The sequence below is a fragment of the Hydra viridissima genome, unplaced genomic scaffold (genome assembly GCF_058129835.1).
Source record: "Hydra viridissima isolate aposymbiotic clone 2 unplaced genomic scaffold, HvirCarnegie_v1 scaffold_13, whole genome shotgun sequence".
Taxonomy (NCBI): domain Eukaryota; kingdom Metazoa; phylum Cnidaria; class Hydrozoa; order Anthoathecata; family Hydridae; genus Hydra; species Hydra viridissima.
The window spans coordinates 968,004-985,311 of NW_028324312.1; the positions used below are offsets into that span (position 1 = coordinate 968,004).

At 30.5% G+C, this 17,308-nt stretch overlaps 2 protein-coding genes across 4 annotated transcripts in view; both read left to right on the forward strand.

Moving 5' to 3' along the window:
• The window catches only part of LOC145195258 (E3 ubiquitin-protein ligase MARCHF4-like), a 260,175-nt gene that overhangs the window by 150,348 nt on the left and 92,519 nt on the right, over window positions 1-17,308 (forward strand). For 2 of the 3 annotated variants that reach the window (XR_016446459.1, XR_016446460.1), the window contains exons 2-3: window positions 10,346-10,641; window positions 15,557-15,580. The exons of the other annotated variant lie outside the window; for it this stretch is intronic. The gene's annotated coding sequence lies outside the window, so the exon portion shown is untranslated. The remainder of the gene's footprint in view (window positions 1-10,345; window positions 10,642-15,556; window positions 15,581-17,308) is intronic. 3 annotated transcript variants of the gene reach the window in all.
• LOC145188332 (uncharacterized) lies at window positions 5,772-6,515 on the forward strand. The gene has a single exon (XM_080064917.2). The coding sequence runs from the start codon at window positions 5,772-5,774 to the stop codon at window positions 6,513-6,515; it is 744 nt and encodes a 247-aa protein (XP_079921043.2).

The following is a 17,308-nucleotide window of genomic DNA, read 5'->3' on the forward strand; positions in this document are numbered from 1 at the left end:
TAAGCATGAACTAAACATTTGAGGAAAATGAGGAAACTCTGCATTTTAGAAAAAAATACGAAGTCCGTTGCTTAGCTTTATAGGAATAGATATATTCGACGGCTATAAGCCAGAAGCGAAGAAAGGCTTAAACTTGATATGCTTAAACTCCTAGTTGCGGTATGTTCAAATCACCGAGTGCGTTATATTTAAGCACAATTACATTTAAACACAATTTATATTTAAAAAGGTGAGAAATGCTTGAACATTATCTTTAACACTAAACTTAAAGTTAAGTCTGGAGACATAGGTTAATACATTAATACAGGCCAAATATTACCTTCGTCATTTTGATTTCATTTTGATGTTTGATTTTCGCGGATATAAAAAAAGTTTCACGACACGGCAAACAGCTGCTCAGTAAAAGTGAATATCAAGGACCAAATAAACCATCAAGAGTTCCTCAGATTTGTCATATTTTTTAGAAAATTCAGTCATTTTTTCAAAAACTACGTTTAACATTAAAACTGGCTGTGTTCAAAAACTGTTAGTGACTGAAAAGCAGACTTTTCAGTTTTTATTAGAATTCATGAAGAAACTGCCAAAATATTTTTCACAGAAGGAAAATTGTTTTCCACACCTACCATGAAACAACGTCGTAGGTTTTCAAAAACCAACAGAAATTTCGCAAAAAGTAGTTACTTATTTTTTATATTTATATTTTAGGTACAAATAACATGTCCATGCAGCTCTATTTGAACACAAAGAAACCGCAATTCTTCGTTTCTTTTATGAATACTACGAATTTATTACGACCGCGCTTTTGATATTGCAATTAAAAGAGATATTTTTATTACTTTTGTAATAAATATGACCTGTAATATTTATTACTTTTATATTATCATCCACAAACTATTGGTTGATCGTAGTTGCTGCATAATTCTATTGGTTGTTGGAACTTTTAAATATGATTTGCTGTTTAATGTTATTAATTGATATTATCGTGTCACTCTTTCTCCGCGTGGCATTCTTATTTTTCTTTGTGAAATTGGTTGTTAAACAAAGTTTGACAACAAATGTTAAGGTTAGTTTTCATAAATCTGCCATCATCATCTCACTGCCGTTTGTGGTGAAAGTTTTAAATAGGTTTTTGTTTTAAATAGATTTTTGTAAAATATTGCGGGGCGATTTCGCAACAAAATGACGAAATAACCCCAAACTGCTGGACGCGCAATAACAAGGTAATAAAACAAAAATGGTTAGAGACTTTTTCCAAACAACTTTTTGACGAATCATCAGTCTCTTTAACGTGTAATCGATTCTATCTCGTTTTTAACAATGTATGTGAAGAGATGGCTATGAAAAGAGGACTTATTGTAGATGCATTTGCTTATTGTGGTCAGTACCCTCTCTCCATAGCAGCACTGTTACACTAGTATAAAAAAAGGTGAAACATTCCGAAATGAATTTCAGCAAAGGAGGAGATTTCCCGCTACTAAGAAAAAATCATTCCATTTCCGAAAAAGGTTTCTAACCCAACTCACACAAAACTTTATTCCGCAAACATAACAAACGCTGAAAACTTAAAAAGCTGAAGGAAAAAGAAAAAAATGAGAAACTGAAAAATAGGAAATATCTGGATGTGGTTTCTAATCCAATATGCAGAAAGACTAATTTGTCATGATTGCATTACCCAAGTGGGACAAGGAATTCCTCATCCCTGTACGAAATTAGAAACGCAAAAGAATTTGACTACCGTTGTAAAATCAACATCCACAAACACAAGGAAAAGTTCTGTCCAATTCTATCAAAGATTTTAGCACAAATGGCTCAGGGGACACCTTAGCTTTGAAAATTTTTGCTCCAAAGCAACTCACTGTTTCTTTCGGAAAGACTGAGGCTAAGAAACTTTTCTTTTCTTTAGATTAATTGAAAAAACTTCAATTAAAACTATATGCTAGGTAAGTTTTTGTTGCTTAAAAATACTTTTAAAAATAATTTAAAGCCAATTTTTGGAATAACTTCATTATGATTTCTAAGTAAACGCAAGATGATTGAAGTTGCCCAATTTCTGAGAAGTGAAGCACGGCGTAAAAGTGTGAAATCTGGTTTCAATATTAAACTGATTGAGAACAATCAAATGATAGGAAAATTTTTCAATTGTGATAAACTCCCATTGCTAATAGAATTAAATGAAAGTAAACTATTACAAAAAAAAATATTTTTTGATATATAGATTGCAATCTGTATCATTCTTTTTGATTTTTTATAGATGTATAGTTGGTGGAAACAGATACTCCTATTGTGTATTGCGATGACATTGAAGAACTTATAGCAATGGTACTTCATTACAGAAGTCATAGAACAAATGATGTTGATATCAAATTAGGTGTAGATGGAGGGCAGGGGTTCCTTAAACTTACACTGTCAATCACCCTAAAATCAGAGTTAAAAGATAATAAAATTCCAGAGAAACTGAGAAAGTGTGACGGATATGCGTGCAAAGATTTTAAAGATTTAAGTGTCCACAAAACTATTATACTGGCCATTTTGCCTTCATTGAACAAAATATACCATAGTTTACGGTTAATTTTGGATAAGTTAAACATTTATTCTTAGATTACATAAAATCTGAAGATCTAAAGGTTTTGCTTAAAATGGTTGGAAAACAAACTGCGACATCAAAGCACCTTTGTCCGTATTGGATGACGTCCTCACCTGACTTTCAAAAAGCTGATCATTATACTCTAGAATCTTTGTGTAGATTGTATAACCAGTGGACGGCTGATGGTGCAGATTTAAAAATGTTGTTAATCCCCATATATTCAAAGGCGACAAAATCAAAAAAACACTAGAACTTTTTAAAATATTTTTGTTCTACATATACTGCTAGGTGTTGTAGACAAAGTTTTAAAAGAGATTAAAAAAATTTATTTGAAAACAAGGAGTGTGGGTTACGGTTTGTTAACCAATATCTGTATAAGATAAACATCTGCAGAGTGTCCTACCGAGAGCTGTCTCGTTTGGAAGGCAACGCTTGCAATAAATTGCTTAAAAACATAGACAACTTTGAACTATTTTTTCAGGGGTTTAGTCTTGGAGTTTCCGCTGCCAAATACATTAAGGTACTTAGAGATTTTGAAAAAATAGTTTATGGTTGTTTTGGAAAATCTTTAAACTCCACATATGTCAAAGATTTAGATTTAATTCCTTTGAAGGTTCACAGAGTTAAGCAACATACCATCAAATTTATCGACATGAAAGGTGGAGTCTTCAGTATGATAAATAACTTTTAATTTGATAAAAAACAATTCATAATATTATTAATTAAATACTCTATTTCAACAGTTGAATCGTAAGATTTGCATAAGTTATGACGAATATTTATTAAATAAACTTGCATTTCTTTTATACTATAGGCTTATATTACAGGACCGAACAAGCTCTCAAATCCATTTATCAGGATTTCAATCAGTTTTGGCAAATGAGAAAAGTTGGAGAGCACAGCCCAAACTATATAGAGGCGCTAAAAAACGCACTTGTTGCTTACAACTACAAGCACTTTTAAAGTAGCTTTCTATTTGCAGAAATTTAGTTTGTAAACAGTAAAATGTTAAACCTCTTATGAACAAACGTTTAATATCATTTTAAAATGTAAAATATCAATCACAATCTAACCATAAAGACCAGAAGTTTTTTTTTGATGTAGCAATTGATTGTAGCAAACCCTACTCGACCCCTAATAGCCCTCACCCAGGGTATAGTTCCTAAAAAATCTTTTTAATTTTTTGCTTGTTTTATATTAAGATAAAACTTCATCGACAAATTTCAAATTACATCAAAAAAAAGCTTTTCCTTGAAAAATCAAGATCATTTAAAGTTATTTTTGGGGGTAATTGGAGGTAATTTTAAGCTTTGCATGGTTATAAACCTTAAACAAAAAGAGATTTTTTGATGAAATTTGAAACCTATTGATAAATTTTGATCTAGTTTATGATAGAACAAAAAAAAATTTATGATTAAAGGAGACGTAGTTCTAGGAAGGGGGCAGTTAGGGGATGGGGCGCGGTTGGTTTAGCTCCAATTACCCTAATTTCATGCAAACCATCCTCATTCGACATCAGTATCAACATACTAGAAATTTGAGTATGCCTCATGCCTCTTAGTTAGCTATCTTGAACAACAAAATTCCTGGGCACTCCTCTAAAATAAGTGATTTCTCCCAGGCCCCCACTAAAAAAAATTGTCGTTTATACTTTTTGAATGAAAAATGTTTTCTGATGATAATCAAAAAAAAAATTTTTGGGGATGTGTTGCAAAGTCTTAGAGTATGTTCCTATGCACCGTGAAGTTTTATTAGTGAACAAAAGAGAAAAAGAAGAAGTTTTTGAAAATCAGAAGAAGGAAAGAATTAAATAGAAATCAGAAGAAATATTGATTAAAGAAGAATAACCAGAAGTTTCAAATAAAGAAGAAATATTATAAAGAAGAACCAATAAGAGGAGTAATTAATAAAAACAGTATCGAACACTACGAGTAGACTAAAAGAAAACTATTTGTATTTAATAAACGCAATGAATATAACAGTGCTAACCATTACATACTAATGAAACGTTTATTGAGTTTTATTGCATATCAGAATATACTGAGGATGGCAAACAAAACCTTAACCCTTTAACTATTAAAGGATTACTTGCCCATTCCTAACCAAATTATACCCAAACCTTGCCCTTTCCTAACCAAGTAATCCCCACGCCTTCAACTATGTTCCCAACTTCCATATACCTTCCACATAACTCTAATCGCTTACCTCATCATTAAATCATCAATCAAACAACTAACAAACATCAAATAACTAATTTCATTAAAAATGCCGCCATCACACTTTGAAGAGACAAATTGATTTAAAATTAATATCAGTTCAAATGTAAAGGAATCAGTTATTCTTACTTTTAATATAAATCAATAATTAGACAATTGAAAAAAAAGTTGAAATTAGATAAATCTGCATTTAGAACTCTACAGATAGAGGGTAATGGGCGTAAAACGTTTCTTTTAGTGTCTCCCTTTTGCAAAATTTCTTTTCAAAAACTGTAAGTTTTTTTACTAAAGTTTAAGTGTTTGTACTTTGAATGAATGCATCAAATATAAAATATTTTCAACTTTAATATAAAATTTGACTTATCATTTCTTGCTTTAAATAAAAGAAAGTAAAGGAAATAGTCCAGAAAGATTTTTCAAACATTTTTCTTTCAAAGTTAAAAAAATTGTTTTCACATTTTCAATCACAAACTCCATAACCGTTTCCTAAGATAAAGAATGCTAATATATGATATAACGGGTCCGCCATCTAACTTTTTTTTTTCAACTAGTGCTTATTTCGTGAATGGTAACACTTAGCTCAAGTCTAATTTGACAGATAATTAGTTTTATCCTTCCGCTGAACGAATATGGTTGTGTATACGCTTGAACAACGCTGGGAAATATTGCGACATTACTTTGAAAATCATGGTAATGTTGCAGAATGTGTGCAAAAATTGCGTACGGATTTTGGAAGAAGAGAAGCACCGTCAGCTCTGTATGTTCGTTATCTTGTGAAAATAGTGAAAGAAACTGGCATCCTCATCAATAAACCAAAGCGTGAAAAGCCAAAAACAGTACGTATACCCGAGAATATTGCTGCTGTGGCAGAAAGTGTGCGTGAAGCGCCATCAACATCAATTCACCGTCGTTCTCAACAATTGAACATTTCAGAGACATGATTGAGACGAATTTTGCGTAAAGACCTTGGTATGACACCATACAAAGTCCAATTGGTTCAGGAGTTGAAGCCAACTGACCATCCAATGCGTTTTCGCTTCACTAAGTGGGCCTGCGATCGACTTACAGAAGATGCCGATTTTGCCAAAAAAATCATCTTTTCAGATGAAGCTCATTTTGATCTTGGCGGGTATGTAAACAAGCAAAATTGTCGCATTTGGGGCACAGAAAACCCGCACGCATACATTGAAAAGCCGATGCACCCAAAACGAGTCACTGTTTGGTGCGGATTTTGGTCCAGAGGCATAATTGGGCCATTTTTCTTCGAAAATGAGCAAGGAGTGGCCGTTACAGTCAATGGCGATCGTTATCGGGCCATGTTGACGGAATTTTTGTTCACAAAAATTGAAGAGGAGGATATTGGCAACATTTGGTTTCAACAGGACGGCGCTACGTGCCACACAGCCGAAGCTACACTCGATGTTTTGCGCCCTGTTTTTGAAGATCGCATTATCAGCCGCAGAGCTGATGTTGTTTGGCCACCTCGGAGCTGCGATTTGACACCGTTGGACTATTATTTGTGGGGTGCCCTAAAAGATAAGTGTTACGCCAACAAGCCAGAGACAATTGACGCTTTAAAGGACAATATTCGTGAAGCCATTGGTGAAATACAGCTGCACACAATCGATAATGTGCTTAAAAGTTGGACCGATCGTGTAGGCTACTGCATGGCCAGCCGAGGCAGCCATTTGAATGAAATTATTTTCCATTATTAACCGGAAGGATTGTACTTTCAAATAAAAAAAGACATTTGAGAAAATATTCAGTAGATTTTTTTTATAGCATTTTCAAAAAAAAAAAGTTATTTGGCGGACCCGATATATATATACTATATATACTTTGCTAGAATACAAATCTTACTTTTACTATTTACAAAAAGAGCTCAAATTTGAGAAATATTATTCTTAGCTTTTTGAACAAAGTTAACCTCGATTTCATCAACTGATTACGCAACTTATTTGAAACATTAATTTAGCAAAAATAACTCAGCGAATATTTCGATATTTTTTTACTATGACTTTACTAAAATATTTTGTTTGATTTTGTTGAGAATTTTTTTGATTTTATTGAGAATTAGTACAGTTGAAAAAAACCCAATAAAAAAAATTTCCTGGAGGGGTTTGAACACCTGATTAAAAGTGGTTCTCATGGTAATCAACTTTTAAATACCCCACTTAAGGCTGGTTTACACAATGACAGAAGAAATAATGTAAAGTCTAAAAATATTGATATCCTAAAGTAATCAGATATGTATTTGGAAACAGTTTTCCATAAGGAATCTATTTTTAATGGTTCAAAACATTTAGATTAAGAGTTGTTGGGTTATATGCAAAACATATTTATTTTTGAATAAGCAAGTTTTTTGCACTACTTTGTTGAAAATAAAAGTTCTTACTTATTTTCACATGTTTGTTACTAAGTGTTCAATATCGTTCCAACGTCATTTTTCAAATAAATATCGTTACTTCCAACGTCATTTTTCAAATAAATATTGCTTAAAGTAACCAAACATTGAAGGTGAAAAAGGTGAATATCAGCGCTTTAGTAGACTTCTTTTTTTTTTCAAGTTAAAGTATGAGTACTTTAAGTTGGTCAAGAAGCTAAATACCAATATTCTTTGTTTTAAACGCCGATCTTTTGATAACCGTCATTAAAAAGAAGGAAGGGTGAGGGTGAGGGTGCATAGTTCAGTAGCGCCATTATTTTTTAACATGTTTTTTTGAAAAACTTAGTATAAATGATAAGTTTATACAAAAAGTACAGCATAATGTCAGCCAATGACATAATCTGAGTTGTTTTGCAAACATTAAAATTTACTTATTCTTATTAAAACAAAATCCACAGTTAACTGAGGATAGCGAATATTGGAAATTTATATATTTTTGTACTTTCAACTTCAGACTAGAGCAATTTCAATTGATTTTGAGACCTATGTTTTTACACGGTTATTAATCAGTATAAAATTCGAATAGCGCCGTCTTATAAAAGTTAAGTAGCACCGTTTTGTTATTTAGAAAATATCTTTAGAACTGACAATATATTTTAGATGTAAGCACATCATTTGTTGAGACATACCTAGCGATTTAATGAAATTACACTTAACCGCAAAATTAACTCGCCGCTTATACATTTCGATATATTTTAATTGTTGTCAATATTAGGGTAGGGGGGGGGGGGGCTAGTTGAACAATTTTTACTAATTCTAATAGATCTCTTGAACGGTGCGTTGGATTTACATAATTTTTTCACTATTAGAAATATAAACTTATCTGCTGAAAATTGCTCAAGAAAAAAATCGTTTTTAGATTTGTTTGAGAAAATATTCCCTAAAGTTTACCAAGCTGCTCAACCTACCCTAGCGGGGCAACCTACCCCAGCGAGGTAAGTTGAGCAACTGTATTAAAATTTTTATTTCTGTACTTTTGACTTATATATTTTATTGACTATGCAATATTTAAATAAAAATATTTTTAAAAGAAGCAAAAATTAAATGAATTTAAACCATATTAACATATTAAAAAAAAAAGGATTTCAGATATTATTTTAAACTGTTCAGAGTATTTAATAATGATTAATTTTAAAGTGTTTATGGACCTTAAAATATTTACCCAACGAAATTTGTTTCTCCGTATCCGATAATGCCGTTTTATCAATTTTTTTCAAACCTGCTCAACTTACCCCGACTAGACAAGGTGACACAAAAGTTAGGTTATAAAAAGAGCTATAATACTTAAAGAAAAATGGCTGAGTATAGTCCAAAGTCAAATAAATGGGTAAAATATCAGCACTTAAGTGATGCCAGATAAATGTTTTTTTAAGAACCTAAGAGAAAAGTAGCAAAAAAATTTTTTTACTTTTTTGGTCCAAAATTGAAAAAATGCCGGTGCATCTCACTTGACCGTGGTCCAACAACCATTTGATGCGCATTGTATTTCCATTATGTATACCTATCTTTCATCCATTACATGTTTTGTCACTTGATGCGTAGTTTATGAGATATTTTAGTTACCCAACTTCCCCCTATGCTCAACTAGCATAGGGGGAAGTTGGGTAACTAAAATATATAAAGTAAAATGATTATTGCTGTTATGCACACTAATACAGCTTAAATTGAAACATTTTTGACTTATCAATATCTAGTGTTACCACCTCTTGATGTTGTTGCAGCCTAACAGCGCCGTGGAATACTTTCAATTTGAGAGTTAATCGTTTCTTGAGGGATATCTTCACATACGCGGATAAGACTTTGTCGTCTAAGCTGTTAGGTGGCGGATGTTAGCATCTAACACGGCATGCCATTATGCCCCAAAGATGCTCTATTGGGTTCATATACTTAAAGCTGGCCACTTCAAAACTTGAATACTAACATTATATAAGTATTCAGTAACAACATGTGTCGTATGTGGTCTAGCATTATCCTACATAAGAAGGAATCCATCTCCCATGTACGATGCAAAAGGTACCACAAAAGGTACTAAAATGTCTGCTTATGTATCGTTGAGAAGTCAGATGTCCACCATTAACAATAAAAATCTTTGTACAAGCTGTTAAAGATATTACCCCCCCCCCCCCCCATACCACCAACGAGCCGCCTCCGTATAAAGTGGTTTCACGAATGTTGCAAGCGAAATATCTTTCATTTAGTCTTCGGTACACTCTTGGGCGACGATCAGAGCATACAAGGTAAAACCTAGACTCATCTGTAAATAAGATCTGTCCCCAATCATGCGTTTCCCAATTCATATGCCTCCTTGCAAAAGCCAGTCTGTTTCTTCGGTGGTCTACAGACAGTCTGGGACCAGTAGCTGATACACAAGGTCGTTAATTTAAAGCACGAAATCTTATGGTATCTTGAGTAACAGCAGTTCCATGAACCTCAGGAAGTTGTATTTGGAGACTTCGTACAGCAGTGAACCGTTCTCTCAGTCTTCGAAGCGTTAAAAATCGGTTTTGCATGGCATTGCTAGAACGTGATTTGTCTTGGTCAAGTCGTCTAGCGTGATCAGTGGTCACTACAAACCTTTTTAGAACCATACCAACTGTTATATGAGACACTCCAAATCTTCTATCAATTTGGCGATTTGTTAATCCTTCTGGACAAAATTTAAGTCGTGACATTCATCACGACTTAAACTTTGTCTAAAACGCTGAATTGTGAACAGATGTGTTGCTCAAATGACAGTTAACTTTTCTACTGTTAAAACAATTTAAAACCAATACATACTTTATTTTAAAAGTGAGATTTAATTACAGCAAAACAAGCTACTTATGAAAAGCTGCTATAATTTTGAAATTAAATAAGGGAAACGAAATAAAACCTACAAAAGGCGTAACAAATATTAACATCTTTGAAATTGATAAATCGGGGAAATACGTAATATTTTCCGAAATCAGTCTGAGTTACAAATGGTGCGTTAATTTTGCGGCCAAATGTATGTTGATATAATCTCATATCAACATTTTGATAGTGCCTCTGGGTTAAAGTTACTTGGAACTATATAGTTGCATAAAGTAACCTTTAATAATGAGATTTTTTTGATTTAAGTGTATATATATAATGTTTATTTTTGACAAAAATGGATAAAAATGACTACAGGAGAAAAATGGTATTAGTGGCAAATAGATTGAGAAAAGACAATGTAGACCAAATGAAGTATCTATATTGTGATAAAATTGGTGATGGTAATCTAGAAAAGATTGAAACAGGGTTGGAGATGATTAAGACTTTAGAAAAATACTCATGCATTGGACCTGATAATCTAGAGGAATTTATAGGTATACTTAATATCTTGGACAGGCCTGACCTTGTTGCATTTATTAAAGGTGGATCTACTGAATCACGTGAGCATTTTATTATTATTTTTATTTTTTTTTTGCCATAATAATTTACCACCTCAAATATATTGATTTTTTAACTTTAGTTGTCTGTGGTTGCATCATTTAATGCTCTATCTTATTGAACCAATTAATAGCTAAAATATGTAATTTCCCTTCAGAACTTAAAACAAAATCAAAGTTGATTGATTGACTAATGCTCCTTACAAAAAGAATTAAACCTTGAGATACCTAAAAGATATAGTTTTGAAGTATTTTCTTATAGCTATCTATGCAATACAAAAAACTCTGTAATACAAAAAGGGTTTTCTGTTTTCTTATCTGATTTGTTTGCATTAAAAGTTTGATAAAAAAATAAGTCCGAAAAATATATAGTCAACTACAAAGTTAAAGCATGGAAATTTAGAAAAGATTAAAAGTACTAAAACTAAAATGTTATAAGAGCTGGTATTCTTAAACAGTTTGATAAAAATTTAGTTTTCTGATCTAAAATTTGCTCAGCTATCTTCAATGATTTGGTACTCAATCTCACTGATGTTTTATTGTCTCTCTGCAACAATTGTTGGAATTTTAAGTGTTAACAAAAAGTTTGTTGATGCAAGCCAACACCCATAATCTCTTGAAGGCCAATAATATAACCTTGAGAGGTAACATGGATGTATGAATCTTACTGAAAAGTTTTTTTTTCAAACACTTTAGAGTGTTTGTATGTTTGAGATATGATAATAATTCATGGATTGTTATATATCAAAGATACAAACACTCTGAAACTCATATTCATGAACAGGCATTCTTTGATAAACTCATCAGTTAAGAAATTAAGAACAAAAAAATATTTCAATTGTTAAGAAACAACTTTAGTTCCAATTCAACTTTAGTTCCAATTTTTATGATTCTTTTAGGAGTGAAATTATGATAGCTAAGAGTACCTAGTAAAGTTTTTGGTGTTATGTAACTGAACTTGTCTTGATTTAACTGAATAGGGTCTAAGTTAAAAGTCTTTGAAATTTTTATTTTATAGTTTGTTATAATAATTTTATTTTGCCAATAGAAACTCTTGGGTTGTATTTTAAGAGGACTTATGTGTACAGAGGTCGAATTAGAATTAAGGTTTTTTTTACTACAATGCCAATTTATATTATTTGGCAAAAGCATTTGCACACATAAATATAATAGTTACAATAATAAATACATTCACAAACATAAATAATATTCTTTTCTATATTATTTTATTTCCTATACATATTAACATCTCATAATGATTGTAAATCATTATTCTTTTTTAAAAATACGTTTGAGTCCAAAATATCACTAGCTGTAATTTTTTGCATCCCACTTTACATATACCTTTTTTAGGTTCAGGTTTTGGAAAAATACCTTGTTTGGTCTTTAGTTTTTTTATTAGCAAATATCATTATCCAAGTATCTGGAGTCAATGAAAGTGTTTGAATTTTAGTACTAACGGATTGACTGCCAATAGAATTTCTGTAAAATGTCTAAAAAATGTTTTTACGTTTTTAGGGTTTAATTAAACATAATGGGTCAAAATATAATTATTTCATTTGTTTTGAGATATTCTTCAGGTAACTTATTGTGTTTTTTGATATATCAGTTACTGATACTGACTTATAATAGTAGTTTAATGCAGGGTGCATGCCTGATGGGCAAAATGACAATCTAAAGTTAGTTATGCCTATGCGGCCCAATTGGAAAACCTTGGTGTCGGCTTTTCAATATTTACATCAAGAGCTGCTACATCTATATTTTAAATATCAGCCACTATTTCTCCAAGTTTATTAAGAATTTTGCTAATTTTGTTTTTCGCACTATTTTAAGATTGGTTTTGCAGAACTCCTCTCAGTTTTACAGGGGGATGTTTCAAAGTTATTAAGTTATTAAGTGATGTCTCCAAGATTGATTAAGAGCAGTGGAAGATTCGAATCAGCATCTACATCTGTAAATTTATTCTCATGTTTATTAATGATATCTTGAGCAAAGCAATGGCAATTTCTACTTAATTCCCAACCAGGCATTACTGCTACACTTTTCATATCAAGATTTCTTGCTCTTCCCAAAGTAATAACAATCACATCTATTTGTTTAAACTTTATTTGTTCAAAGTATTAGTTTATTCAAAAGTTTGTCACATAGAAACTTATCAGTTTTGAAAGAAGTTTATTTTTTGGTTAATCAGAGGTCAATAGAGAGAAAGTGATTCATACACTTGCGCTAAAGATATATACAAAAACATAAGGACTAAGTTCTTGAAAAGTATTCTCCACAAACCTGTCAGAGCTAATGAATCAAATATTAAGCAAATAAAATAATCCTTGTTAAGAAAAACTGAAGTTTAGATTTTAAAAAATGCATAAAAATTTAATTATTGTTTTCACAAATGTCGATTCTAGTAACAAATTACTTTAAAGAAATGAACATATAAATCCTTTTAGTTTCAGAAAGGAAGCGAGTTGTAAGAAAAACAGGTTAATCTATCATTTTAGAAATCACATGATTCGTTCCAGAATAGTATTATCATCAATTAGTTCTTTATGGATCACTTATTTTTGCTTTATCTTAATCTCAAGAGTTAATACTAATGAATCAAATATTAATGTATCAAATATTAAGATTAACCAAAAAAAAAAAAAAAAAGAAAAACATTTACAAATAACTGATTCAGTAATATAGTTAATGGTTTTTAACTAAAGTTTTACTGTTAGATATTATGTAGGTGTTGTCAACAAAAAAATAACACAATTACTCACAAATGGAAAATAATTGAATATGAACAAATGAATACCTAACTCCTTTTTGTTTCATAAAGACATTGCAATACTCAAGATCACAATGTCATTTCTTTTTTCAAACATCAACAAGTTGCATATTGAAAATAAATCATCAGTCTGAACTTGTAAGTCAGAGTTCCATAAGAGAACTTCCTATTCCAGCTCATCAAACTTAATGTATTCAACTTATCCAACAGTCCTACTCATGGTTTATTTATGACATTCACTGCTCAAAACTTGTCTAAAATCAAAATTTTCCATTATATTCAGTGCTTAATTAGAAATAAAAGTTAAAGTATAAACAATTTCAGTTGAAGTGCAAACACAAGTTTATCTTTCTTGACATATAATCTTTAATTGTCTAATCCAAATTGAAAATCATACAAAAAATGCTTACAAAAAAAAAGTGAAAAATCAAACATTCAGCATATGAACACATAAACAAACTAAAAGACAACATCAAGTCTCTTTAAGCCAAATTAACTAATATTTGAAACCACCAGAAGATGTTTTTCAACCAATTAAACTTTTTTAAGCTTGAGTAATTGGATATTTTTAATAAAAAAAAACTGCTTTTTTAATGCCAGCATGTTTCAATATTGTTACAAAAATGATAATGCATATTTCAATATTTATATATACCTGATTGGTTATTAGAGTTAATATGACAATATATTCAGTAATTGTCAATGTTGTAAAAGAAAATAATGTAGCTTTTACTAAAAGAAGAAAGCAGGAAAATGATAAACAGATAAAGAACAAGTAGTAAAATTATATGTTAAGAGTAATGCAATGATAAAATACTTAATTTAAATGGGCTTTCCCAACCTAATATTTAGTGACTCATTAATTTTCAGTTCATAAAGTGGTTGTCTAAGAAGTAATCAGAAAGCTAAATGTCAGTTAAAGCTGTGTGTGATAAGGTTTTTTATCTTTGATTGAGACTGCAGAAATTTCAATCAAGTTTGAGTTCAAGTTGAACAAGTTGATAAAACACAAGAACATTCAGATGATTCAATAAGCACATAACCTGAAAAAGTATAAATCAACTTGAAATGCTCATAACAAAGAAAAAATCTTTCAAATCATAACTGGTGCTGCTGTAAGTGTAGAACAAAATGACATGTATTTTGCCTTCACCCTATTAGTAGATAACAGTTGTGCCCAAGTGTCATATCTTTCAAATATGTCTTCACATCATCATCAAGTGCACTGATACTTGACACATCAGCATCAGAAGAATTGCACACTCTCTCCTCCTCCATTTTGAAGCATTTTAGTAATATTTTACTAGCACAACGAATTTCTAAAAATCAAACCAAGGTTCGAAATTTGAAATATATTTTATTAACTAAACGCGTTCAATTTGAGTTCAATTACTGAATCAAACACAAACTCAAAGTTTTGAGTTTGAGTGCGATTCAATAATTGAACTTCAATTGAATGTTTTTAGTTAATTTCTGAAACAAAATTCCTTACATTTGGGATTTGGTTGTAACATGCTATTATATGCAAAAAAATTTAAAACCTTAAAATGGAACATTTCTCTTTAAAATAGCATGTTTTAAATGTTATTTTTGAATTTCTCACCTTTAAAAATAACCAGATTGTAATTTTATTTGTTACTCATCCAACAAAACTCTTTTTATAGACCAGATAAGAATTTTAAGAAAACAAATTTTGTTCTGTTTTTCAGCAAAATATCTGCTCTTCAAACAGCTTATCTTCTGAACCCTTTTCAGAAAAAAGCTCAAATTTTGAAAATTTTCAGGTCCCTATTGGTACTATATTTGGTAAAAAGAAAAATCAAGGAAATCTATTTTTGAATGACTGTCTGGATGATTTCATATGGAATGACCCTAAGTATAAAAACTGTACATTTTTTCAGTTGTTGTCGATGGAACATGATATGTTGGTTGAGACTTTAAATTTTAAATATGACATAATTTACTGATTACCTAAGGGCTGTTATGGACTTGAACCAGGAATATAAAAAAAAATTTAATAAACGAAATTAAGCTTTAGGTTTTGTTTTTTAGTTTTGTCACCACAAATCAATTTAATATAATTACTTTGATAATAAAAGTCATCTTTTTTTTTTAATTTGTTTTGAAACTTTTTACTTTTTTGTTTAGAAACTCAGGCCATTGTTAATTCAAGTAAGTGATATATATTCCTAGTAAATTAATTTTTATCACTATAAATATATATATATATATATATATATATATATATATATATATATATATATATATATATATATATATATATATATATATATATATATATATATATATATATATATATATATATATAAGTTTATCAGTCAAAATTAAAGTTTCCAATTTGTTTACTCATTGCTTGATTTATTACAGCAAATATACTCAGGGTTGGAAAAACAGAATCTGTTTGACAGAATTTGTGACAGGTTTCAAGAAATTCAGCCTGTTACAGAAAAAAACTCTCAGGTTTCACCTGTAAACACCTGCAAAAGATTTTTTTTGTAATAAATTTCAACTGGTAAAAGATTTTACCTGTTTTTATTTTGAAAGTTCAAAACATTAAAATGATCACAGTGCTTTCAGAGTCATTAAAATAATCAAATTCAGTTTCAATTTTCAAAACATTATTGAGAAATATTGGCATTATAATTCATATGAAAACTTGTTTTTTAAATTGATTTTATTCTGTTCAGTTTCTTACAGTATTTTTTAATTTTTGTAAGCTTAAGAAAATGATAATTTTAAGAAAAATAAACATAGAAGAATTTAACTTTCTCAATCAATTCTAAATTGTTCTAAGCAACCAAAAATTAAGGTATCAAGTGTGAGGATGATTAAAGATTAGATGCTTTGAGAAGCAAAATCCTTGTGCTTAGAGTTGAGATGATCCTTCAAGTTCCTGCATATGCAGTGCTGCAAATCTGGCTCTGAAATTTATGCTTCTCTCTGGTTATTATTACCTAAATAGTATATTAGTTTTGAATGTTTTTGTTATTTTCTTGTGATAGGAATAAACTTTAATGTGTGTTCCCTCTAAAATGGAGCTCCACTAATTATAATTACTTATGTTCAAATGTTTAATAGCTGTTAAAAAATGAAATGACTTTTAAAATGAACAGGTAAAATCTGTTATCTGTTGAAATCTGTGACAGAAAAAAAACTGTTAGAAGTGAAATCTGCTACAGGCAAAATCTGTCACAGGTGAAGCCTGCAGACAGGAAAAAACTGTAACAGGTGTTCCCTCTAAAATGAAACTCCACAATTATGTCCAAATGTTTAAATGATAACACTTATCTAAGTGTTTATGTAAAGTAGACAATAGGAAATTACGAAAAAAAAATTTATTTTTAAAAACTAACTTTTTAAAAAAAAACTTTTTTTTAGAAACTTTAGTTGTAAAAATAAGCTCAAAAAGGTTAGATGTAAAAAAACATGTGTACAAGTTCTACAAAAATAATATTGCATGAGGAAAACTGTTAACATATAATCAGTTTAGTGGAAAATCTTTTAAAAGCAGCTGTATATCCCATAATTAAAAGATATGAAAGTGGACTAATATCAAATACCATCATCAGGAATCACTAGTGAAATGGTCTGAGCACTAAAGGTCTGAGAACTAAAGGTTTTTTAACAAGAATTCTATTTGGATGATGAATCTTATTTTACTTTGTCAAATTCCTCAGTTGTTGGGAATGATGGTTATTACTCCAGTGATCCGACAAATGCTTCTTCAGACCTCTAGTTTAGACAAAAAGCTAAATTTGAAAGCAAAACATTAGTTTGGCTTATTTTTAATTGGTCCCAAAGGCATGATTAAACCATGAATCAAGCAAGTTTGCTATTTAGTTATCAAAAATATATGCACAAAAAAGATTGAATTGAAAA